The following is a 25,949-nucleotide window of genomic DNA, read 5'->3' as shown; positions in this document are numbered from 1 at the left end:
AGTCTTTCCTTTGAAAAAAAAAAATCTTCAGAAATATTCAAGTCCACAGATTTCTCTCACTATTGCTTTCCAGCATGCTCCTTACATGGAGGTAACAAAGGCGTGCTGACTCATACAGATGGTTGCATAAAATGCAGCAATGAACGCCTGATATAAATCAAAACCCAGGCGTTTCTTAGAGCCTCTCTTCCTGCGGGCAGGAAAATCTCTGCCTGTTTTTCAGTACAGATACGCCTGTGAAATAAGCGGGGATTTCTAAGGGCAAGGACCGGCGCTTTCCGCCTGCCTCCCACTGGCGCGCAGCTGCTCGGCTCCTCAGCAGGACGGCGGCACAGAAGTAGGTCAGCCAGGCACCGCGCTGTGCACGCCCGGGCTGTGCCAAGGACAAAGCAGGAGGTGGCACCAAAGCACGAGGTGACACCAAAGTAGGCGGGGACACAAATGGCCGCCCCAGCGGCCCCGGCCCTGCCTTCCCCCGACAGAACTGCCCCTGCCCCGGGGACACCACAGCAGCCTGGGGAAACACGCAGCGCTCAAAATGCGTGTTTTACATGAGCAGAATTTGGTGCTTGTCTGGCGGCGAAGCCAAGCTTTTAAACACACGCAATCGCACTCTGTCAACAATTCGTTATGTAAAGACACTGCTTTCGGTGCGATGAACGGCAGGTCAGGCCGCGGGAGCGAGAGCGGAGCGGGCAGAGAACGCAACCCGCCGAGGGCGAAAGGCCGGGAGCGCCGGCTGCACCCCGAAACCGCGGCTCGGGGTCGCCGAGGGGGCCACCCGCTGACACCCGCTTCGGGATCCATTCGGGAAACAAAGTCTCCAGCACGGCCACCCGCGTCCCGGGGAACACACCCGCTTCCTATCTACGGTGGCCGACCCTTACTCCAACTGCGGCACCCGGGGAAGCGAGGGCAGCTGGGGTGAGGTGCCCCAGGGGCACCCCGGCGGCTGCCGCGCGTTTGCGCCTCAGCAGGCTCGAACCCGTGGCGCGGGCGCGGCCCCGCCACGTGGCTCGCGGGCGGAAGGCGGCCCCGCCGCTTCCGCTCTCCGCGCGCGCTCGCTTCCGCTGCCGCTTCTCGTTCCGGTTCCGCTGCGCGGCGCGCGCGTGCTTGAGCGGGGTCCGGTGCGGCGGCGCACGTGGCGCCCCCCGCCCGCCGCAGCCATGCTGGTGCTCTTCGAGACCGCCGCCGGCTACGCCATCTTCAAGGTGAGCCGCGGGGCTGCGCCTCGGGGCGCGCTGCCTCTCGCCCGGCGGGTCGCGGCCGCCCACCTGCGGCGGAGCAGAAGGGAGGGCCAAGGGGAGCGCGTCCGGCCTACGGTGGGCCTACGGGGAAACACGGACCGGGGTGAGAGGGAGGGAGTGAGGGTCCCCGCATCCCGTGCGGCCCTCGGCGGGCGAGCAGGGCCGGGGGTGGGAGCAGAGGGGTCGCGTGGTGAGCGAGGCCTCGGGGAAGGGGCTGCCGGAGGAGGCTGAGGGTGCTCGGCGGGCAGAAGGGGAGCTCCTCGGTGCTTGCCAAGCGTCACCTCTGGCTCTCGCTCCCTCCCCTCTGCCGGCCCGCATTTGGTAGGAAGCGGTGCTCTCGTGGCCGTGCCGCTTTCGGCCTGTGCCGGGGGCCCCCGGGATTGGCAGGGTTGGCTCCTTTCTCTTGCGGGCTGAGCCCTCGGGGCCGCGGCTCCAGCAGAGCCCGCGGGTGCGTGAGGGGGCGCGTGGGACACGGGCAGCGCCTTCCCGGCCGGCGGGGCCGCTGCCCGGGGCGTGCCTGGAGCGGGACTCGCGGGGAGCGGGGGGGTCCCCGCAGGATTCTCGTGTCCCGACGTCGCTCTCCCGGAGGAACAAGCAGACACCTTCCCAGGACTTTGCCAGCCTCCTGACCGGGTGGCTCAGGGCTGGGGCTTTGAGCAAGCCTGAACTAGAGTTGCTACGGTGTCCTGCTCCTCTCTGGCTCTTCTCTTGCTCGAGTGTTGATTCATGTACAGTTTTACCAGCTTGGTCGTAGTTTGATCGTAATATCCTTAAATTTTTCTCCTCCAACTTAGTCTTAGGGTTCAGCTTGTGTGAACGTGAGCGCAGGTGTGAAGAGAGGAAGGCTCTGGTTTTCTTTGCCTGCAGCAGAATTGCACCCTAGCTGCTCTGTGGAGCGCTGTATTTACTTTCCTTTCCGCTGTATTTCCTTCCTCTGCCCTGAAACCTTTTCTCCTCATTGGGGTGAAGCCGTGCAGCTCAGGCAATATTTTAATATAAATTTTAACATTTTAATTTCTGAAGGGAGGCTAGACATGAAGCAAAGGTAGCAGCAGGGACGTACACAGAACTGCAAGGAGGTATCTGCAGAGGTGCTGCAGTGTTTGCTGCAGGTGTCAGCAGTTATCCATAGGCATGTCATTTTTATGCACTAACAGTCTTGATTTTAACAGTTTCTATGTCTTTAATTTTCTCTGTGTGCCCATGTCTGTTTATGGAGGCTGAAAATTTTGTAGGTCTTAGTGTAGGAAAAATGAACTGCAGGAAAGAATCATCTGGCTGGGGAAAGGAAGAGTTGCCTCAAGGTTTTGCTGTGCCTCACAGTCATGTGGGATGATAATTGTTAGGTTATTTTCTCAGCTACTAATTGGGTTTAAAAAAAGACAGCCTCCTTCAACCGGGGTTAAAAAATCTGCCAGGGAGCAAAATTCATAATACTAGTAATGATTTCTGCACTTAATTAAATTGCAATTGTGTTGCATTTGCATTGTGGGGACAAAACCACAAGATTATTGAGTGAGATGTAAAGAACACAGTGTTGTAAAGATCTTGACTATACCCCTGAGCAGTTTTCTGGAAATTTCCTGTGCACTCTGCATTTTGTGAAATGTTCATAGGCTCCAAGAGCGTACGTGTTAATCTTGTGCTGCTTAAAAGCTGAGGGGGTTCCCTGTGTACAGAGATGGGATTCAGCCATTGCTGCCTCTTAGGTAATTGTTGGCGTGGTTGATGACCAAGCTGTGGTGATGACTGTTCCTTACAGGGATGTTTTCTTTTTTGTTTGGGTTAGCTCTGATTAATGAAAATAACTTGGGAGATCACTGCTTTCTGTTAGGTTTCCCAGATGTTTTATTTTTCCACAGCAGTGGTAAATTTGGGTTTGGGTCACCGTGGTTACGAGTGAATCCTGTAGAGGAGGTGGAGCAAGCCCAGTTTTGATAAAGAAGAAGAGGGTTTTGCTTTAATGTGCCAGGTCCGAGAGGACACAGCCGTTATTGAAGAACTTCTGTCATTCAAGTGAAAGTAAAAATGTTGCACTGTTGTCTATTAGTAGGGTAAAGCTGCTGAGAGAGAATGGTGAAACAGAGATCTGTGAAGTTGAGTTTGTTGAATGAATCAGTGTTAACTACTGCAAAGTGGTTGGATACACTGTAAATGTTTCGGGTTTTCTGGGTTGAAGAACTTAATATAGTTGTGTGTTCTGGGTTTTTTCCTGCAGGTTCTGAATGAGAAAAAGCTTCAAGAAGTTGACAGTCTGTGGAAAGAATTTGAAACTCCTGAAAAAGCAAACAAAATGTAAGCAGCTTTATGTGGGGATATAGCAGTGTGGCTTGTGGAAGGCCTGTAGTTACACAGAGCTGAGGTTCAGAATGAAGTACTGATTTTTGGGTTTCAGTATTTTAAAACCTGTGAGCAGTGATAATGTGAAATTAGATACTCTGAGATGCTTACAATGGAATATCAAAGTGAAAGAAATACTTTACAGTGTAATTAAGTAGCAGAAGTCATTACCATATGTCACCAAAGCAAAAAAACTGAACAATATTTTAAGGTGATGTGGGTGCTCTGACAGGGACATCCAAGCTTGTAATGCTGGAAGTGTCAGTGAAATGGCAGGGTTTTATGCTCACAGGAAAGTCTTTTGGTAAAAACAAAGCTTAATCCAGGTGGAAGTACGTAAATGACTGAATTGAGGGCTAATGTTGTTGCCCATGCCATGAGTAACAGTTAGCACCACTGCAGAGGTGCACAGGGATTGCAGCATCCATTAATCAAGCTGGCCTTTCTAGCCAACTGCCCTAAAGCTGGGGACAATGGTGGATTCCTTCCAAGCCTGTCTAGTGTTTTTATTGGAAGATTTCTAACCAGCTTTGATTATAATGAATGCATCTGAGCAAGCTGTGCATTTCAGATTTATCCTGCTCTGTAGCAGTACTTAGAGCAGAGGCCAGAATATCCCACATCTGCCTGTTCGTAGTGCGGTTAATCTTGTCCTGGAAACATCATCTTGGGCACTTCTTATACAGGATGTGGCTCTTAATGGGATCTCTACTCTGATAAAAAGAATTCCTCTTTTGCCTTTCTGAAAAGGCATCAGTGTAAGCCTGAAGCTTTTGTTGGGATCTGCAGATGCTTAACTCAAGTATTCAGCTGTATCTGTGACCTTGCTTCCTTTGCTGATACTTGTCTCACAACCAGCAGTGGTTAATCAGAGCTGGATTAGTTAAATGCCTGTCCCTGACAAGGAATTTACTGGATTGAGATAGCTTCTTAACTGTAACTATATATCAACACCACAGGCTGTGTGAGGGGTAGAGGGAAGCTGTGCCTAAGGATCAGACACTGTGGTTAAACACTCTTCACATGATTCTTGGCTCTGGTCAGCACTTAGGGCATTAAAGAAATTTTTGTTGTTTGTCTTAAGCTCAGCTCAGAACTTGTATTCTAACATCTAATTACAGGGGAGGACTTGAGGATTCATGGGCAATGAATCAGTTCAAATATAAAGTCTTTGAAGATGTATTTGGTTGAAAAGCTTGTTAAATCTGAGCTGTGCAGGCTCTGCATTCCACAGAGGCGGAACATTTCCTTTTGAAGATGAGTGGAAAGATGCTATCGCCAGTCAGGGTGCAATGTTGAAATTTAAATGGATGATGTCTGTCTTTTTAAATATGAACTACAAAGCAAAAAAAAAGGGGGGGGGGTGTTAGGTTTTCTGGTGATGTCGATCCAAGAAATACCAAATCAAAATTCCTTTTTTTTCCCTTTATGTAATTATTGTGGGACCCAGCTGAAACATCACACCAGACTCAATTGGCCAGTGCTCTCAGTCCTCTTTGAGAGTCTGCATATTGGTCTTTGCCCTCTTGAAGCCATAGGGAAAAGAGAGGAGCTGTAGTAGCAGAGGCAGAAAAAAGATAAAATGGTTCTAGCATGTGGTTTATGCACACTTGTTTACACACTTCTATTTTATTTCTGTAGAGTAAAGCTGAAACACTTTGAAAAATTTCAGGACACAACAGAAGCACTTGCTGGTAAGTGAGTTAACACTATTATTACCAAAAAAATCAAATCACTTTCATGCACTAGTTCACTCATTACTTGCCTGTGTCCATGCTCTTTTTCTTTTCTTAGCTTTTAAATTACAGATTTTTAAAAGTTTTGATGGTTATGAGGTCACCCATCCAGTCTATAGTGCAGTAAAGAGGTAATGAAATCTAGTTTATTCCTTCAGTGCACATTTTCAAGCTGTTTACAAATGAGCACTATGTAAGTTGTCACTGATACATGTAGCCTGTCTGTTGTCAATGATGGATTCTTGTTGAAGCTGAATATCACTGATTTGAGTCAACAATTCGTCACTACCACTGAGACAACAGACAGGCATTAGAGAACATTCATTATTACAACCACCTGGGTTTTATGGATACGTGTTGTTCCTGTTTCAGCCTGAGAAAGGTCTGTATTCTCCTCAAATTCAGGAGTTTTAACAAAATGGAAAGCCTTGTATTAAATAATTTTTACGAAGTCTGCACTTAAATGCTTGATGTGTGGCCTGGTTTGAACAGAAATGGTAGCAATTCTAGGCAATAATTCAGAAATGGTGAGACAATTACTGCTGAATATGCTCTATGATTTAAGTAGGTGAGTGTTCCAGGTCACATTTATAATTAAAGATCAGTGCTTCATATTCTGATGCAGTAGGGATAGCTTATAAAGGAAGCAAAGAAACAAGAATTGAGATGCAAGTAAAAGAGCTGAGATTGAAGCTGTTGATTGTTCCTCTCTATGGCATATTTTTTGGCATTATATTGCTTTTGCATAGGTTTGGATTCAGTTCAAGTATAGTTAGGCTGATTAAAAAATCCTCAAAAACATCCAACACCTTCTACTACTTTGCTTCAAGTTGACTTATCTGTGAAATTGAGATGTTCAGACTACTTATGGCTCGTTTATTTTGGAGGCAGGACTATGTATGTGACTGTTTCAAGGGGTTAGATGCTGTTGGCCAGCTTGCAGGGTAGAAAATTATCTGCATTGCAGAAAGGTTGAGAGGAAACTCAGCGCAGCACGTCGATTTTACTCTTACATGTCATTAGGTTCTGGAAACCAAAAATCACTAGCTGCTGCTCTGCTACTGTGATGGAGATGTATCAGTCCCAGAAGTTCAGTGGAGCACAGAGCTGACCCTCAGAGTTTTATAAGTGCCTGCTTAAAATATATTGTGTGGGATTGTAAAGCTTTTACAGATCTATTAATATTTAAGAATTAAGAACATCCTTTAAAGATTCTCCTGTCTGCGTGCTGTATTAAAAGGGTCTGTCTGACTGTCCAGTTTGGCATCATTCCTAGGGCTTTAGATAGTACATTATCGTCACCAGAGAATGCAAATAAGCCATTACTCAATTTAGGATATCATGGTTGCTGCCTAAGGGACCTGGCAAATGGTTGATTAATTAAATTATACACAAAATATTCCCACATAACTTTGCCGTTGGAAATGTTAAACATGTATCTAAAGCATATGGCATACTGTTTGTAGAGATCCTTAAACAAAATTAGCAAAAATAGAACTGAAAACATATGGAGAAAGGTTTTTCATTTGGGCCTTCAGAGGAGGATGTGTATAATTTTCTTCTATTTTGATTTTTAGCTATTGCATGGTGAAGTAGTATTGCAGCTCAGACTAGAGCTACTGTGGACAGTGAAAATAAATACATGAAGTTAGGAGTAATATTTTTACAGGTTTTAGGAGGGGAAAGAAACAGCATCTTTGGTCTTTTTGTTTTATACAGCATCCACAGCTCTTGTAGAAGGCAAGCTCAGCAAGAACTTGAAGAAGATTCTCAAGAAGATAGTGGCAAAAGATGCCCACGAGCAGTTGGCTGTGGCAGATGCCAAACTTGGAGGTGTCATAAAGGTGATAATTGATTTTGCTGTTTTTCCTTTTGTCTTATGCTGCTGAAATGCTATGGTCAGATTCCAGAGTTTGCAGTTGCTAGCAATGGATTATGCTGCCAGTGCTGTATATAGAGGATAGTTAATCCTAGTATGTGTACAGGGAAGATGGTCTCTTGAGAACACGGGTGACTGATATGGTAAGAATGCACTGAGGTCTTCAGGTTTGCTTGATTTCTCTCTTAAATATTGCTTAGAAACCCAGCAAGTAGAAAAATTAATTTTCTAATTATCCAGCCTAGAAAAAAGAGTGGAGGGAGAAACCATCCAAAAAACCCAAGCCAGGCAGACACATATTCCTCACTAACAGATGCAGCAGTAGTAGGGTGATGATTTATTTATTGTCTTTCTGGGAGTGGGCGTTGTTGTGCCTTCCTCAGTGTACAGGTAGCTGTGCACACCCCTTGGTCCTTGCCTGCCCAGAGGAAGAAGGAGGTTCAGTGAATGTGGATTGCTTTTTCTAGTGTCTCCTAGGTGTCAAATACCAGTTTCCCATCTCATGTCCAATTGCTCCCTGTTCCACTGAACTTTGTTCTGACAACCTCCTCTAGGCTGCAAAATGAGGGCTTAATGTTAAAGTGAATATTAGCAAGGACTTTGAACTAATTATTCACTCTTGTTCTCTGAAAAAGACACAAAGCCCCTAACGCTCTACCTCTGAATTTTCTTTCTGTGACCAAACTGTTTCCAGTAAACTTCAAAATCTTGAATCTTAAGTTGAATGTTCTACATAGCAGATAGAGCATTATTTATAAATCTGCTCTCCAAAGTGGAGTATTAACTGTGTGGGGAACTGGAGTTGTCCCTACCTTGAACATCAAAAATGGATGAAACTTGTGTGATCACAGGATTGCAGTGGGAAAACCAGTTAAATTGATGTAAGGCTGCTGGAAGAAGGACTTCAGAGGAATGTTGTGTTATGCCTGACTTTGGACCATTGATTTCCACACTGCAGGAGAAGCTGAATTTGAGTTGTATACATAGCCCAATGGTTACAGAGCTGATGAGAGGAATTCGCTCACAGGTTGAAGGGCTCATAACAGGCCTCCCTTCTCGAGAGATGGCAGCTATGTGCCTGGGTCTAGCACACAGGTGAGTTCCTACAACAGCTGTGTTTCATCCTGTCTGCCCCACTCCTGCGTCCCTGGCTGTGCTCTGCTGCTTGAAGTGTTTCTGAGTGTGTGGCATGGTCTCATACTCTGTGAGTCAAGATACTTCTGTATCTGAAATCTTGTTTTACAAAGGAAGGGCATTCAGTTTGCACCCACCCTTTGGGGAAAGGCTTCATCTTCACCCAAAGTGGAAGCTGGTAGCTTTCCTTTTCGTGTTATATACTTCAGGATATACTTCTGGACTGTGTCTGGAGCAGTCAAGGGTGTCATTTAAAGCTCCATTGTCACTAAGAGACAAGGTGGAGACCACGATTTGATGATTTGTGCTAGAATAAATACCCGTATAATAGATCATGCAAATATTAAAGGCAGGATTGTTCTTCCCACCTTGTTCTTGCTGCTTTTTAGATTTAGTGGAGTAGTAGTTAAATACAAAGTTGTTGGATCACCATGGGATCAAGCATCCATTAGCAAGTAACTTTGTAATCCATATTCTGACATGAGCTTGTCCTGTCACAAGCCATTGGCAAGTTAGAGAAATACTTTGCTGTAGCCAATTCCTTAAAAGTGTGTTTGCTTAGAAAATGGGCATTAATATTGAAAAAGGACTTTTAAGATGCAATTCCTCATTGATACCAGGTGTCTTTCACTGTAGCTTACAGAGGAATTGTTAACATAACATTAAAGCCAGATGGTAATGGGCTTTCTCAGACAGTGAGAATCTGTTCCAGGAAGTTTCTTTTGTTGCTTCACATTAGTGTTGCTGGTATTTGCTGCTAGGGAGGTGCAGTTTTGTGGATTGCTTCCAGCGGCTGCCCGACTGGAAGTGCTGTTGACAAATACATTTTGTGGAGAACCATGCAGAAAAACCAAGAGCCAATTAATTTCCTGCCACAGCACTTGTTCAGTCTGCAGCAGGTGGTACAAATAACCTCAACTTTCACTCTGGTCACAGGGTATGGGAGGGACTCATGTCAGGGCTGTTGTGAAGCTTGTGCCAGTGTAGTTTCTGGCCACAGCTGAGAGCAGTCAGTGTCACAGAGCTGAGCTTGGTTTCAATGAACCTCTGGACAACTGTATTCATGTTAAAAAGGAACAGGTGGGGCATATTCTGCAACAGGATGTCAGGATGCTGATGAAACTGTATTTGTGTCTCCTCAGCCTTTCCCGATACAAGCTGAAATTCAGCCCAGACAAAGTAGATACCATGATTATCCAGGCAATTTGTAAGTATATTTAGAGTTTAAATTATTAATGGATTTGGCTTAGGATAGCTGACTTCTTTACATTGGATAAAGAAAAGTATTGCTGTCAGTTTCCTCCTAGGATGTCTTAGTGAATTAGGCACTGATGTTCATCTAGGCATAAAGTGTGTTCTCTCAATAGGGCTTTCCACAAGCAGGAACGTTTTTAGGGCGATACAATAAACTGGCGTGCGCTTATTCTTAGCATAGTAATCAGCTGAACTACAGGCAGTGTTAGTTCAGTCCTCTAAGGGCTTTCCTTTCCCACGTGCCTCCCTTTTGAGTGGTGCTGTGAGAATGGGCCCCACAGGACAGCATTTTCTGACCCATCATTTAGGTGGTGTCTTGCATAGAGGGCAATGTAGCAATAGACTCCTACGTTAGGCATGTAAGTCACACTGCAGTGTGTAATGCTGCATTTTGTCTCCTTGCTTTCTAAATAGAAAACAGACTGAAATTGTTAAAGCAGCTAGGAAAGCCTGTTCCTTTTTTCTTTGAAGAGACACACATCATTATCTGCATGCTTGCTGTGAAGCAGTGGTGAGGAATCCTGTTTGGAATATTAATTCCTAGACTGTTGCCAATGATGAAACATAGTTAAACTGAAATTAATGATGTAATTCAGTTCCTTCGTCACTACCACTGAGACAACAGATGGGAATGTTGGTATTGCATTAGCAGGAAATATTTTAGCCTCAAGGCTCTCTAGTAATATATACTCTAGGTGCTGTACTCTAATAAACTGTAAATCTGGTTATTTGTCATATCTAGTAAATGGTGAGCCCGTTGGCTTTTTAATTGGTATATTATAACTGCAACTAAAAGGCTTGCTCTTTTAAATCAAGTAATGGAATACAAGATCAGTTAGATACCAGTAAAACACTTCTTCCTCAAATTTAGTTGGATGCCTAGATTTTACATCAACCTTGTGTGTAGCACTTTGGCTGACTAAGAGGAAGGAGAACTGGCTGCTGCACTCCTAGGGGAATGTGCTTTGCAGCTGTTAGGGAGTTTGTCCACGATGGTCCCAGTGATGAAACTTTGAGGCCACGCTCATGGGAATCCTATAATTTCTATAGTATTGTGCCTGGTATTACACAGCTCTCTGAAAAGTAAAGACTTCTAGTGTACTGCAGTTTGGTTTTTTCCAATATTTATAGGGTGAAATACTTCAGGTAATCTCCCTTTGCACTATTTAAATTAGTTGGTTTGAGAGTATCACATTTTTAGGTTGCCCTTTTTAGAAAAAGAACTCTGTCCTTCTTTCTTTTAGCACTTCTTGATGACTTGGACAAAGAACTGAATAACTACATCATGCGCTGTCGGGAATGGTACGGTTGGCACTTCCCTGAGCTGGGCAAAATCATCACGGATAACCTGACGTACTGTAAATGCGTGCGGAAAGTTGGTGAGTAGCGAGGACAGCCAAGCCTGGCCATGGCAGGAGCCATGAGCATGGCGTAAGTGGCACTGCTGTGAGACCCTCTCTGCTCATCCAGCTGCTCATCGCCCTGAGCAGTGCTGCCTTCGGCCCCAGGGTAGATGGGGCCAGCAGAAAAGGAGGGTATCTGGATCTTGGTGCCGTTTGCCATTTGGAAACTTCAGTGAAAGCTAATGCCACATCACCAACTGGTCCTTCATGGACCACCAGCACATCTTACAATCACAGTTAGTCGGCAGACCAGTTTAGAAATTAGCTCTTAAAAAACTGGTATAAAGAGAAGTATTGCTTGTATCTGGATGTTCTTGAAGAGAGCAGCTACTAGAATTACTCTTTAAGAGCAGAAAGAATGCTATATTTTTGGACACTTGCCTCACCTCTTGGGCTCATGTGCTTTGTATTGATTTATTTTTTGCTTAGTTGTTTTTTTGTAATAATGAAGTCCAGAGAGAGACTTGTGGTTTTAAGGGAGCTATTTTCCCCCCAGTTGTAGAAACAATTAAATAGATTTGGTTAGTGGTAAGTGACTGCTTCCTGGAATTCTATTCTCGTAATATTGTCACTGAAAATTTTGCAGCAACCGGCTACTGAAAAGGTGAAGTATGCAGTATGGGCTTTCTGGGGTTTTTTTTCTAGTTTCAAATTTAATATTTCCAACCATTCCTAGTTGATATAAACACAAAGTCAGAACACTGACATATATTTAAGGAATTCGGAATAGTGTGATGGCAGACTTGACTCACTGTTTTTATTTTGGTCTTTTATCTTCATCTGTTTCTGTGCTCTTTTTACTAGTTCATCTCGCCCCCAGCACAAACATGCTTTCATCTGTCCCCCACAGGAGACAGAAGCAATTTTGCTTCATCTGATGTTTCTGACATCCTACCAGAGGAGATTGAGGAGGATGTGAAGGCTGCCGCTGAGATTTCCATGGGGACAGAAGTATCAGAAGAAGACATAAACAACATAATCCATCTCTGTGATCAGGTGTGTACACATGAATGGATAGCAGTAGGACTCTGTTTCAGCTCAGAAGAGCCACTTCTGCCAAGGAGAGCTTTTCCCAGGGCAGTGCTAACTCTTGTGATGGCAGTGATGATTCTTATATTGTTGCTTTCCTGATGTTCTGACATGAGGGTGCACAGTCACTACCTCATCTGAGCCATCTCAGGCTGTTGATGTCTGCACAAGGCCTTCTGAAAGTGACAATATTACTTTTGGGAGGAATTTTGCTATCCTTGTACTTCCAAGAATTTGAAATAATAGCATTGTATAGCCTGTTTTAATCTGTCTGTGGAAGCTAGGTGATAAACTCTGGGTTAAAAATGGACCACTGAAGCCCCAAAAGAATTAGGAGTTCTACCCTGCTCTCGTCTGGGCCATGTGTGAGCACCCTCTGACTTCAGTTGTGCCAGTTGGATCCCTTTGTGACTTTACCAGGATCGGCAGCGTTAGGAGTTCCTGTTCTTGGTCTAGACCAGGCTGCTTTTTTATGTGCATTCTAATTGTGTCTATTTGTATGAAACAAGTAAAGATCATGTATCCCATTTCAAGAGAATGGTGGCAAAGATTTATGTAAAAACTGAATATTCCAGGGTTTTGTCCTAAAGAAAATGTCCTTACTAAGTGTTTTTGTTCTGCTTCTCTGTCTTTGGCATGTTGTCAGCTCCTTTATCAGGAGTTTTGCTGAGAAAATAAGTTGCATAAGGGAATAAGCAGAACAAATCCAATATACTTTGTGGATGTAGCTCTGCCCTGGGAACATGCCCTATATAAAGCTTCCCATAATTCTGGCTCTTGGCTGTTTGCATTTTGCAGTTGTTAGTCTCCTACATTGGAACTCTCAGCATTCCTTGTGTCAGTATATTTATCTCTTTCTATTGTTTGGTCGGCTGATACTGACTCGTGTAACCAAACTCTGTCTGTGCCAGGTGATTGAAATCTCTGAGTATCGGACACAGCTCTATGACTACCTGAAGAACAGAATGATGGCCATTGCTCCCAATCTCACTGTCATGGTGGGAGAACTAGTGGGAGCGAGGCTCATTGCTCATGCAGGTGGGTTACAGTGATCAACATAAATAAATCTTAGGTGACCTCATCAGAGGTTTTCTCCGAGGAGCTGGTCAGCTAACAGCATTATGTAAGGCCTGGTGAACATATTGTGGTAAATGGGGCAAAGGCAGCATTTCAGGAATCTTGAGAATACCAGCATGAGCTTGGTAGTAGTCTGTGATGATGAAGTTCTCAGTTGGCCTGAATTCTTTTTGGAATATGAGGGCAACTTAAGTCACTACCTCTTCTGAGACATTTACTGAGCCTCCTGCTGATAGTTCAGTTGCTTCTGAGGTATAAAACCAGCACTGGGTGTTTATAGTCAGACTGGCCCAAGATAGCAGCCTTAGTTCAGTTATCTGTGCTGCAGTTCTGTGATGAGATGTTCTTGCTGTCAGACTGTCAGGAGTAGGCATTATTCCAATGGAATATGTTTTATTGAGTCAGCCTTCTTTTCTGATGCTCAAATCAAACCAAGATAGTTGAGGCATGAAAGACTGAAATGGTTAACATGTCCTTCAGGAAATAAATGGGGAAACAGCTCTCATGAAAATAGATGGATCTGAGCTTCTTACACTATTCAAAATCAGGAATCTAGCCTAGCTGCTTCTCTGACAAATTACTCTTGCTGTGTCACCTCTTTCTAGGCTCCCTCCTGAATCTGGCAAAACACCCAGCTTCTACGGTTCAGTTACTGGGTGCTGAGAAGGCACTCTTCAGAGCACTGAAGACTAAGAGGGACACACCTAAGTTTGGCCTTATCTATCATGCCTCCCTGGTGGGACAAAGCAATACCAAAAATAAAGGAAAGGTAAGTTGCATGGTTCTTTACTGGCTTGGCTTTTTCCAGGGCATTAATATCTTTAGCTTCAGTGAGGCTTTTCCATGGCTTGCTTTACTGTATTGCTTAATGATGACATGGAAAATCCCACTTTCCTACAAATCTTTGAATATTGTTCACTCCTGTTCAAAAAAAGGGAATAGGATTGTCTGTTTGACATACCTGAGCAATAACAAGTGTATTCCACATGAGTTAGGATGTAACATTGGCTTTCTCAAGAGCTATGTTACTACTTTCTTCTATGTGATAGCAAACTGAGGTGGTAAAGGCTTTAGTCTTGCTTGAAAATTGGACTCCTTTTGTACTAAAGTTATTAACAGCTTGGTCTTAATGCTTAGTCTTTCATAATGCAGGTGGATGAATATATGTTTGAATTTTGGAGAAAGCTAAAAATTACACCTCAGACTAACCTGGCCTAAAGGTTGGGGTAGAGATATGTATAACTGACTTGCTGTCTCAGATGTTTCCCTCTATTTATCAAGGAAGCAAGGTGTTACACTAACAGTATTTCAGTGTTGAAAGAATGAGACACTAATTATTTTTTGGACTAAACACTGCTACTAAATGGTTACTTTGTTCTTTTGTACGTGGGTGTGGTTTCCAGATCAGAGTGAATCATTGCCTTATGTTAAGTCTTAGCATTTAATATTATTTTTGGCTTTTCCAGATTTCTCGAATGCTGGCAGCAAAGACTGCCTTGACTATTCGTTACGATGCCCTTGGAGAGAACACCAGTGCTGAAATGGGAGCTGAGAACAGACTCAAAGTAGAGACGAGACTGAGGCTTCTGGAAGAGAGAGGGGTAAGTCTTACAGAGAGCTGCATGAAGCTGTAGTTCTTGTTCAGGGTATGATTTCCGGACATTGCTTTTGACTCTTCTCTTAGTAACATGTCACTCTTACCCTGTAGTTTCTCCCAGCTTTCTCTGGAGTGGCCAGGTGTGTAAGTTGGCTGCAGGCATTTGTGTGTCAGCTATTCTTGTTTACAGGGTTGTCTTTATTTGCTTTATACTGAAAAATCTTGATAGCGACCAAGATTAATAAGATCATACCTATACATTCCCTACATCTCTATGAATTGCAAGGATAGGCTTGTTACTTCATAGTGTCTTTCTCTTTACCTTAGAAGGAGTGTTCGTGTCATTATTTTTTCCACCCTGGTTCCTAGAATCTGGACAGAGTGGTGCTTAGTCTTAGGGAGCTTTCTCTGTAGCTAAAGCAAGATGTTGTTCTGCAAATTGCTGCATTGCCTTCCTACCACCTGATGCATATCCTGGCTCTCCACACCTGCTGTTCCATGTTGGCATCAGCACAGGGTGCTGGGAGAACATAGGGACCCTTTCCTCTTTTAGGTGGCTGCTGCATGTGATCTTGTGAATGATACCTAGGTTCAGCCTTCCAAGCTAGATCTGATGCCAGTGCTCTGGTACTGGCATCACTAGAACAAAAATGAAAAATCAAAAAAACCTGCCCACTGTCCATGGAAGGTGAAACTTCCCGTCGGAACAAAGGCAAGGAGGCATGTTATCACCAAAAGACAAACCAGTCACATGACAAGTATACATTTAATTTAGTTTGGGGCCTGTGTTGTGGCTTTATGCCAGCTGTAGGGAGATACCTGCCCTGACATGCAGTTATTCTTGCCAAAGGAAAAAAGTGCACAAATTTGAGCTGCTTTGGGAAATTGGAGGTACAGTGTTATGTCATGTTACTGTTGCATATTTGATCCAGTAGTAGGTGTCCCTTACTTGAATTGGGCCCTTGAAGAGCAGCATTAGGAAGGCCATTCTCACTTCAGCCTTCCTCACCTCAGTTACACTCCCTGTCACTACTCTACAGTCAGGTGTAAAGCTAATGCAAGTACATAAGGGCTTGACCCATAATACGTCTGTCTTTCCATTTCAAGAGCTGAATAACTTGTGTTGTGAATTCTTTTCCTTATGAGTAATTTGTTTTTCCTATCTAAATTTTTCTTGTAGATAAGAAGAATAAGTGGCACTGGAAAAGCCTTGGCCAAGGCAGACAAGTATCAAAACAAGAGGTGAATGGTTTTTCCTTTCAGCTTGGCTGAGTAAAAATAACTCTCCATGGTTTTATTTCTGAAAAGCTTTTTGGTTGTGGGCTGGGTTGACCTAAGATCCAGAAAACATTTTCTATGCTATTTAAACATTGATAATAAGTTCTGTTGCTAATAAGAATTTCCTATTTCCCAGATTTTCTATTAATAAATTACTGACATCATCAGATAGCAAGTGCTTTAGGTGCTACTGGCAGCACCCCAAAAAGCAGAGCGTCAGTATATAGCAGCTTTATTTATTACAGTTCCAAATGAAATAAATTGGAGAAAATCAGAGTATGAATTAATTTCTTTGACATGGAAGCTGTCCTAGAGACCTACTTAGCCATCTTATTCTTAAAAAAAGGAAAAAAAATAGACACCACTTGTACTGAGCAAAGCTTCATCTCCTTATTTAAGTTGTGTATGTAATAAGTAACATGTCTTAAGCAATAAATTGGGTGTTTATGTACTCTGGACACTGTTAGAACAGTTTCTGGTGCCCAGAGTGTCACTGTAAATTGCAACTGGGGCAGCTGAACATCTGAGGATTTGAACAAGGTATTATTAGTCTCTGCTGTGACATCTGGGTTTATTGCTTAATTTGGTTGCAGGCTTCTTGCTTAGCTTGCCCTGCTTATTTTGCTGAGCTTTTGGTGTAGAGAGGGTAAGAGCTCAGCAAAACCAGATTTCAGTGCTCATTCTGTGAGGAAGAATTAGCACTGTTGCACCCATCTGCAGCCCCCAAACAACTTTCTGGAGTCTAGCTGTAACTTCCATTTCCATATGTCAGGCATTTGCAAGTGTAGTGACGGCTGTGATTTCTGGAGCAGCTTTTGCAGACAGTGTCAGTCAGTAAGTGAAGCATCAGGGCGTGGCAGGAGCTGAGGGAGGAGGTTTTTAAAGAGACAGCATAGATGCTGGGGTTTGACCTCTGGAAATGAGGAATCATGAACTCCTGCCAGGACATGTTTCTGCTGTTAGACATGCTTTGCAAACATGTCTAGGCTTGGGGAGAATCTGAAGATAATTCCTGGCTGTTTAGGATAGTCTGGCTACCTAAAAGGGAAACTAACTCAGTACTTGTCAAATTGTCCTTGTAGTACAAAAATGGCAGTACTGCTGCATGGGCATGTTAGAAAGGCTAAAACAGTGTTTTAAGGAGATGGGCAAGAATCTTAGTCTTGTATGGAGCTACGGATTTTGTATGAATTAGCTAAATTAACGCATCAGAAGTTAAATGACAGTTAGTTTTTAGAGATGAGATTCAAGTGAAACATTTCTGCATGCTTTCCAAAAAGATGTAAGAGATGCTATATTTATCTTATTTATGGTTTTGGGGTTTGGGTTTCGGTTTTTGATTTGGTTTTGTTTTGGTTTTAATTAGCAGTATTATAACAATGACAAGGAAGCCAGTGAGCACTCACTTGAGTTTATCTGAAGCAGAGTCTACCTTTTGCAAAAGGCTGCATAATCAATTTCTTTAAACCAATATGCAGTGTTAATACCCATAAAAATAATTTCCCACGTTTAGAGGATAAGCTGATGGTACTGTCTGCTGGCATTACCACATGCTTCCCAGCCCAGTCACTCAGCTTCAGTTGCTATTGTAACCTGTGCAAGGTACCTACTTCAGATTCCATTTTAGAAAAGTTCAGATTTCCATTATATGGCTGAGGACAAAATATTTTAGACTTAATGTTTTAAAACTTCTTCTTTCTTCAGTAGGAATTCTTTTCTGAATAAGAAAAGAACTGCTTCATTGCTATTTGATGATTCAGTTGCCCCTTACAAGTTCCAGTTAAAGAGCACTGGATTTCAGGGTGGCTGGTTCTCTGTAGCCTGTAGAGGAGTTTAGAACTGAACAAACAAGCCTGCAATAACTGAGAAGAGACAGTTTGAGACACAGATTAGATATTTGAACATCCCATAAATTCAGTGATACTGGTGCTACAGCAATGGGCCGTAACATTACTCTGCTTTGTGAGTTTACCCTCTCAGTGTAATGGTGGAGAGGCAGTGTAGAAAAAGCAGAGGTAAAGCTAATTCTAATGCTGTGTGTGTGTGTGTGTGTGTGTGTGTGTGTGTATGTATTATTACCTCTAGGGTACAATTATGAGGTAGTATACCAAATACAATGCAATAATACACCAAGTGGTGGGGAGCTGTGTGCTTGTGACCATATGGCTATGCTGAATAGGCTTTCAGCGTCAGAAAAATCAATGTAATGGGTAATTCAAGTGCTCTGTAGAGCCTTGAACAGGTATAAACCAGGACAGATCAGACAGTTGTACTTTGTGGAGTATCTCTTTCCTAGTCATGATTACTGAGAAAGGCACTGTGTATTGGGGGGAGGGCCTCACTACCTGTAGATGCTTTGTTAGCTGAGCAAGATTGATTTTCAGATATTCTTGGTAGGTTGTGTTGGAAAGTTTGTGTTCAATTGCAGGGTCTTCCCTGAAGGTTTGCTCTTCTGAATACATAAACTGACTTTTTTCTTCATTACAGTGAAATAAAAGTGTTTGACCCCTCTGGTGACTCAACACTTCCTGTTGTTTCCAAGAAGCGCAAAATTCAGGAGGTGGATGAACAAGACACAGAGGTTGCAGTGAAGGCAAAGAAGTTCAAAGCAGAGATGAAAGGTTGGTTGCTGTACCTGTGCTGCTGCCACATCACATCGTGCAGTTGGGCTTAGCATTTAGAGCCAGCCACAGTACCTGGGTATTCTCCTTGAAAATGGCAGTGTATTTAAAAAAGTGACTGACACCAGACTGCAGTCCATTTACAAGCAGTTGTAAATGTATAAGAACATCTAAAAACAAAATTCATGTTCTTGCAGAATTTCTTGCTCAGCAGGTTTGTATTTAGTAGAAAAGCTGCCCTCTGTAAAACCAGAACTTGCCCTATTTTCTTTCAAGAATGCTATTTTGTTCTGTGTAGAAGTGTTTTCTGGCATTTCTCAACATATAAAAAGGTCAGAATTTAATGTGACATGACACTTGTAAATTTCCATCTGAATTTACGTAATACATGAACAATTGCTATTCTCTGGGGAGCTAAAACTGAACTATGTCCACAGTTGTTCTTTACTTCTCTGATAAGTTACTGTGTGAAGAAAGATTTTTGAACTGCGGCTGCAAAATAATCTAGTTTGACCTTATGGTTCATTTTAAGAAACATTCTGTGACTTGCTTCTGTGACTTACACCAGTGTGTAACTTGGAAAGGGAAAAAATGGGGAAAAAGAAGATGACTTAAAGTCACTTCTGTGAGATCCAGAGCCGGATCTGGGCACAAACTACTCATCTTTTGCCAACTACCGTGCCTGCAGCAGGTGAGGGCTGTCAGAGCCTTCCCTTTCTGCCTTCTCTGCTGCTCTGTTCTAGGGGGTATGCTGGTTCAATGCCTCTTCATGCTCAGGTGATGGGAGGTGTGATCATTCCAGACACCACTTAATCCATGGTGTCTGTGTACATGGAGGGAGCGACTTGAAGGAATCTAAACACAGCTGAGAAGTAAAGTTACACTGGAGAGGAGAATCCTTTGTGCTGTAAAGCTGAGATCTGTGCTCCAGCTTGTTCTCTTATATTTAACATAATGAGAAAAGGACATGAGTACTTTGAAGGCTTGAACTTTGCCCATTTGCTTTTGGAGAATGTGGGTGTTCTCACAGCTACTGCTTTTGAACCAACTTCCCTTACTATAGCCAGAATTGTTCCCTTGGGCTTCCCTTGCATTATCAAAGCAAGTGTTGACATCTCACAGGCAGGAGCTCATTGCAGGTGAAATATTACATTGCCTTCCAGCCTGCTTTTTTGTGTTTGAGGAGGATATTTCAGTTCATAGTTATATTATTCAATGGTTGGTGCTTTTATACACAAACCTGCTTGTGTTTGCTTCATTTACTTTATTTCCAGATTTGGGGGTTGGGTGGAGCTTAGCAGATATCCTTGAGCTGGAGGTAGTGTCCAGAATTCTTGTGGACTACTGAAGTCTGTGTTGTTTGGCTGCTTGTTTTTCAAATTTTCCCAAACCTGAAGTACTGGCTTCAGATGTGTTGCTTTTCTTCCTTAAAAGATGGGTAATTCTTCAAATGTATGGTTAATAGCTCCTACTTTTTCCCAGTTCTTTCTATCAACTGGGTAATTGTATTTGACTACCTGGGCATTAGTGCTAACTATGCCAGTTGCTTCAAACTATAGAATAAATGTCTCCAGAGAAACATCTTATGTCATCTCTATGCAGAATTAATCCCTTTAGTCTGTCCTCTTGTACCCTTGAAAATAATATTGCCTCATGTTTGCAATAGATATTTGAGCACCCAGCACGGGTACACAGATTTACCTGACACCTGCTAGACAGACCATAGCCTTGCTGTTTTCCAGCATGATGTCTCTGATTGCATAGTGTGCTAGTGGGGGCTTGGTGGCCCTAGAAGGTTGAGGAGTTCAGCAAGTCACATAATACACAGAAGGGTGCAGAGGATGTCCCAGCATTAAGATTTATGTTGCATGTCCACTTGAATATGCATGTGAGCCTTTAATGTCTGCTGTTCTTGGCTGTGTTGTTTTTTGCTGCAGTACTCTATTCAGCTTTTGCCTGGTCAGAGATAACACATCCAGACAGCGTGTTGTGAAAGAAGTCTCTGCCTCCTCCTCCCCATGCTGTTTGTGCAGCTGCATAAAAAATGGGGGTGGTGGGAAAAGTAGTCCCAGAAAAAAAGGCATTCTTCAGCCAGGAATTTTTGTTGGGCTTGTATTACAAAAGGAAGGTAAAAGGACAGGAAGGAGCTGGGAAGCTGCCACTGAAAAGTTTTGGTCAAACCATTGCTTTTAATATCTGTTGTAAAGGGGGACAGTATTTTGCATTATGGCAGCCTGAAGTGTAAATGTTACTGCAAGATGAGATGTGTGGTGTTTTCTGTCTCCCTGTTTGGGGTACATGAATGGCAGTACTTTGAGTGGGAGCTGGCAGGGGGTTGGGGGTTGAGGTGTGACTTCAAAACACATTCACCTTTTATACCTGTCAGGAAACCAGGTGGAAGGATTAGTGCCTAAATAAGTTATAATCCACTTCAGAAGCTGGCTGTTAAACCTGTTTTAATGTTGGTGAAGGATAATAGGGCAGGTGTTCCTGTGACTGTGGTCTCTGAAGTTGGATGTGGCCAAACAGAATGCATACCACCAGCAGGGCTAGCCAGTGTCCTCAGGGAAGCCTTCAGCTTGCATTTAGCATCAGGATATAGTAGCAGTTAGTGACTTGGGAAGGTATCTCTTGAAAAGAGAAATATCTTCAGTTAATGGTGTTAATGGAGTGAACCCTGCAAGGTACAATAGCAACGGCTTGACAGGCTGTTCTTTACTGATAGGCAGCGTGACTTCATTCTGTATGCTCTGTGGAGCATTGTCTGGAGGAGGGAGGGGACATCAGCACATCAGGCTGGTGTGTAAAAGCTTAGACAGAAAATGGTGGGAAATGGTGAGTGGAACTACTGCTGGTGATGTTCAGCACTCCCAGGGCCATCAGTCAAACTGCTCTTCAGGGTGCTGCTTTCTGTGCTTCTGTGCCTGAGTCAGAGCCATTGGTTTTCTTGTCAGCTGCTGTGTATCACAAAGAAACCCCCACTGGCCTTGATTGACTTGGAAGTATTGCACATAGAGGGAAAAGACCAGCACCCTGGAGCCTTTATCCTCATTCTGGCTAGGTACAAATATGTGGAGTCTTGTGATGAGCTTTGCTCAAGGCAGCAGCTGAAATCTTCAGGGAGGGCTCTGCTGCCAGCTGTGAGAAGTGACAGTGCCTGTGAGCCCCCAGTGCATCATCTGCACTGTAAATTGTGACAGGTTCCACTGCCTGGTGTGTCAGACTTGGTGACATCTAGGGTAATAACAAGAAATTATTTTTTTCAAGGTTACCACCCAACATTTTTCTTGGAAATGCGTATCTTACCAATCCAGCTGAGTAAAAACAGGTAGCATAGCAAAATACAATGTATATGCTCCTGTTACACAGTGTGGCTTTAATATAGTTTGTTTATTTTTCAGCTGCTTTTAATTTCCCCATGTCATACATAGGGGAGGTGAGGACACTTATTTTTATACCTGCTTTGAATGCCTTATGTTTGCACACTGTTCTCTGTGAATTTTGTGGCAGAATCTGCTTGAAGTTATATTTACCAGGTTTTTTAATCTAGAATCTTTTGCTGTTTTGCTTTTGGTATGTTTTTTAATGTCAGAAAACTGCATGTGTTGGCTGTATTCTTCTGTAGACATGTCTAGAAATTTTTGTACCCTGAAGCCAACTTTTTTTGTCTGAAGCTAATGTTAGAGGCAGAGTTTGAAGTGTTACTTTTGACTCATATAATCCTTCTTCTGGCTTGAGGAACTAAACTTGTGACAAAGTACAATCAAGACGTTAGGAGGTTATGTGGTTTGGGTCTTTTTTTTGTAATTGAACTTGTTCTTTTAGTAAGTGGTGAGTGAGTGTTCTTGAAAATGAAATTGTTTTTTTCCTGGGGGACATACGGTGAGAAAATGACGTCTTGAGTCAAACCTCCAGTAGGAACTGTACATACCACAAACACCTCTGGTTTCAGCATCAATTTTGTAGCTACTGAAGGACAGTGGTTGCTGCATTATGAACTAAGTCATGAGTACTGTGTGAAACTGGGTATCCAGCACTGACTCAGCTGTGCAAATATATTTAACTTGGGTATGCTCCAGTAACAGCCTGGCTGCTGCATAGGCTGTCAGCTTGGTCATGATTTCTGCTTGGTATCTTTACCTCGAGATTCCTAAGACTGTGGGATGTATTCTAGGAAGTGAGTGGTAAATCACAGTTCCATTACCACTGTGATTAGATAGGGCAACTGTTGATGAATTGTTCTGAAAACTAACTGTAAGGTCATTAGTAAATCTTTCCCTGGGTTGACATTCCTCTCAGCTTATATAAATAATATTATAAATAATTCCTGTCATCCAGGATAGGAAAGTGTTTCTGCATTAAATGCTTGAAGTCACATTGAGACCCTAGTGTTTGCCAATCTAAATAGTAAAGAAAACTGGTCTGCTTCTTAACAAATTTCCAACATCAAGATGGAGAAATCAGTTGTGAACAAGCTACTGCTGGCTAAATGTATTTCTAAGGGGGGATTTAGAGTCCTTTTGCTGCTCCTGTGTTGCTGGTAAAAATACTTGCCCAACTGTGGACAGTCACTTTTCCGATGGAGTGTACTTGAAGGTAATTTGGCAAACAAATGAAAACATGCAAGCTTGTTTTAAACTCTGGGAGCAGCATAAAGGAATAGCATGATGTGAATTCACCAGGAGCTGTGAATAGTGCTGTCTGAACCCTGTCACTGGTCTGAAGTAGTTGTATATTTTGATTACAGCAGGGAGTGGTTCTGCAGGTAAGTTAACACAGAAAGTAGATAGGAGTCATTGCATCCTCTGACGTCTCATAGCTTTTCCTTGTGCACTCTTAATAACTGACAACATGCCTTTCATTTTTGTCCTTTCTGTGGTACAGAAGGGACAGCTGTAGAAGATGGTGAACCTGTCAAAAAGAAGAAAAAGAAAAAGGATAAGGAAAAGCAAGCTGAAGAAGAGGTGGTACTGAGTGAGGAACTCCCCACCAGCCCCATAACTGAGGTGAGGCAGAATTGCACAGCTACCTGATCCTTTTTGGGACTGTTCTCTCCAAAACATAGAATGTTGAGTGAGGGGTGGGGAGAAATTCTTACATGTATAATCCATGGCATGCAAATAGTTTTGCTCCGGTAACTTTATTTTTGACATCCATCACTGTAATGCCCAAGAAGATTTGCATTACAAAATAAGATCGGGAAGGTTTGTGACTGCAATGCCTCCATTCCCCTCCTGTCCTCTGCCCACCCCCAGCTCCAGTCTTCCCCCTCTTTGCTTCTTTTCTAGTGGGAAGAGTGTCCCTTGGTGCCAATCCACGGGCATCTGTCTCCACTTTGGGACTTGTAGGGAGCAGAGGCTGTACCCGCTGATTTGATATCTTCTAGCAACAGTAGAGCAGATGGGACCAAAACCAGCTTTTTGCTCAGTTCTGAAGTCCTGTTCTTAACCCAGGGTTGAATTACGTGCCCTTTGTGTATGCCAGCACAGGGCTGAGGACAGGGCTGAGCTGTGACAGCGTGGCACAGCTTCCCTGGCTCTGTGAGCAGGCAGTGTCCTCAGCAGCTGAGGGGGGACATGGCTTGGGCTGTGCTCTGCTGAGCATGGCAGCTGGGGGGAGGCTTCGGCTCTGAGCCCTGTTGCCTAGCTACACGTGTTGCTTTGCTCTTCCATTATGCTTTGTTCATGGCAACATTTGTTTGTTTGCAGAATACAGAGAAAAAGAAGAAGAAAAAAAAGAAAATGAAAGATGAGGGTGAAGACTGATGTGGAACAGGGGAAAACACTGGCCCTTGGACAGCTGCTTTGGAGTAGCATTTATCTACATAATTTGTTTAGCCTCTTGCTGAAAACTAACTTCCCTGTGTTGCAAGAGGGCAAGGAGATGGGTTTGATAGCTGTCTTCTCCCTGGAACAGGATACCCCAGTGTCTCTGATAATTAGGAGGATTACTGGTTTCTTTTGTTTAAAAGCTCACAGTAGATCCTCTTTTCACAACCAGTGTCCACTGATAAGGAATAAAAACATTTTTATGGAGATTTTATGCCTCTGTCTTTGAACTTGTTTGCTATTTTCTCTACCCATTATTAGGACTGTTTCTGAGATTTATTGTTTTAAATGACTGATCAGTTCTAAAGTTCTAAATGTGTAAATGGTCTCTTGTAGTTTATTCTCTAAAGATTTCAAAGGCTGTAATATCCTTAAATTTTCCATAAAATGGATACAAATATCTGTGCATGGTATCAAAGATGCTTTGAACAGTTGAGGTGTGTTACCAAGTCTGCACTGTAGTTCTCTGGATAAAGCCTTTTTAAAGCATCTTCCAAATGTTTTGGTTTTGGTGCACTGGCTAACAAAATTCAGATGCGTGTTTTGAACAAATGTGAGGTAGCTTTCAAATTGCTTCATGGTGATTGTAGTAATATCCCTCACTTGATTTAAAAACAAAACAAAGCAAGAACCAAATAAACCCTTGAAACTAACAAACAAAAATCCAAGAAAAAAAAACTCATCCCAACCAACCCAAACCCAAGGCAAAATTACTTCAGCTATCTGATAGTGAAGCAGAAAAGACAAGTGTTTTATTAGTAGCAAAATCAGCCATTTGCTAATTCTGGCATTCTGGTGGGAATACAGATGCACTGAAGTAACATCATGTGATCAAGACTCTAAAGCTCTTATGGTGAAAAAGGAAACTTTTTTTTCAACTGTGCTTAGCACTCAGTTTATTAATTGTTATGAAGGATTTTTTTTCCCTCATGTGTAGAGTATTACCTGAACAAAAATGAGTTTCTTCAGCTGAGTAACCTTTGGTAACTGCAGCCAGTGTAGCTGGTGTTTTTCTCTCCTTGGTACTGAACTGCCCATGGCTCATGTAAGAGCAAGTGGATCCCTGATGAGATTGGTAACAAGTTACTAATGCACTGTTCTACCAGCATCATGAATATGAATATGAACTGCATTTTTTTCCCCTTTAGGAAGGTTGCAGTGAGTATAACTGCTCTCATTGAGATTGCCTGGGTATACTGAGACCATTCCAGTTTATCTGCTTTTTGCTAAGTAAGACGAATTTCAGCTGAAATGTTTAAATGGGCAGCAAAGGTATTAAAAAGCATTCATAATGAAATGGAAGAGCTGACTATTTGTGCCTTTAGGGTTTTTTATTGTAAATGCATTTTCAAACAGGAGTCCTACCAGACAGAAAGTTCAGTTTCCGCTGAACTATTAATGTAGTTTCTTCTTCAAACGTATCAGATAAATTATGTATGTGCTGTTCAAGAAACTGTCGTGTATGATTTACCCTAATCAGAAAATTTATATGAACATCAGTTGCTAGTAGGTCTAATCAGTGGGAT

The 25,949-nt window shown here is 43.0% G+C and overlaps 1 protein-coding gene and 4 non-coding genes across 5 annotated transcripts; all 5 read left to right on the top strand.

The window, feature by feature from the left end:
• Positions 1 to 447: 447 nt before the first annotated feature.
• Positions 448 to 24,632, top strand: NOP58 (NOP58 ribonucleoprotein). Its single transcript, XM_038142524.1, has 15 exons — positions 448 to 1,211; positions 3,466 to 3,542; positions 5,229 to 5,281; positions 7,043 to 7,167; positions 8,161 to 8,297; positions 9,479 to 9,543; positions 10,835 to 10,969; positions 11,844 to 11,989; positions 12,934 to 13,060; positions 13,705 to 13,868; positions 14,566 to 14,700; positions 15,877 to 15,938; positions 18,462 to 18,595; positions 23,480 to 23,601; positions 24,304 to 24,632. Exons 1-15 carry the CDS (start codon positions 1,167 to 1,169, stop codon positions 24,358 to 24,360), a joined length of 1,584 nt encoding a protein of 527 aa, XP_037998452.1. The 5' UTR covers positions 448 to 1,166; the 3' UTR covers positions 24,361 to 24,632.
• LOC119703593 lies at positions 5,542 to 5,630 on the top strand. The gene has a single exon (XR_005257671.1). It is a non-coding gene; the product is annotated as a small nucleolar RNA SNORD70 (small nucleolar RNA).
• Positions 10,132 to 10,219, top strand: LOC119703594. Its single transcript, XR_005257672.1, has one exon. It is a non-coding gene; the product is annotated as a small nucleolar RNA SNORD70 (small nucleolar RNA).
• LOC119703591 lies at positions 12,087 to 12,170 on the top strand. The gene has a single exon (XR_005257669.1). It is a non-coding gene; the product is annotated as a small nucleolar RNA SNORD11B (small nucleolar RNA).
• Positions 13,228 to 13,313, top strand: LOC119703590. The gene has a single exon (XR_005257668.1). It is a non-coding gene; the product is annotated as a small nucleolar RNA SNORD11 (small nucleolar RNA).
• Positions 24,633 to 25,949: the final 1,317 nt, after the last annotated feature.

This window comes from Motacilla alba, chromosome 7 (genome assembly GCF_015832195.1).
Source record: "Motacilla alba alba isolate MOTALB_02 chromosome 7, Motacilla_alba_V1.0_pri, whole genome shotgun sequence".
NCBI classification, from domain to species: Eukaryota; Metazoa; Chordata; class Aves; order Passeriformes; family Motacillidae; genus Motacilla; species Motacilla alba.
The sequence above is the reverse complement of the archived record's forward strand: the minus strand, read 5'-3'. Positions and strand labels throughout refer to the sequence as shown.

What these genes read in the sequence shown, in the direction of transcription:
- NOP58 (XM_038142524.1), top strand. Translation starts at nt 1,167, where the DNA reads ATGCTGGTGCTCTTCGAGACCGCCGCCGGCTACGCCATCTTCAAG. An exon ending in AACTTGGAGGTGTCATAAAG is followed by an intron (nt 7,168 to 8,160) that starts GTGATAATTGAT and finishes TCCACACTGCAG; the next exon opens with GAGAAGCTGAATTTGAGTTG. An exon ending in TAAATGCGTGCGGAAAGTTG is followed by an intron (nt 10,970 to 11,843) that starts GTGAGTAGCGAG and finishes TGTCCCCCACAG; the next exon opens with GAGACAGAAGCAATTTTGCT.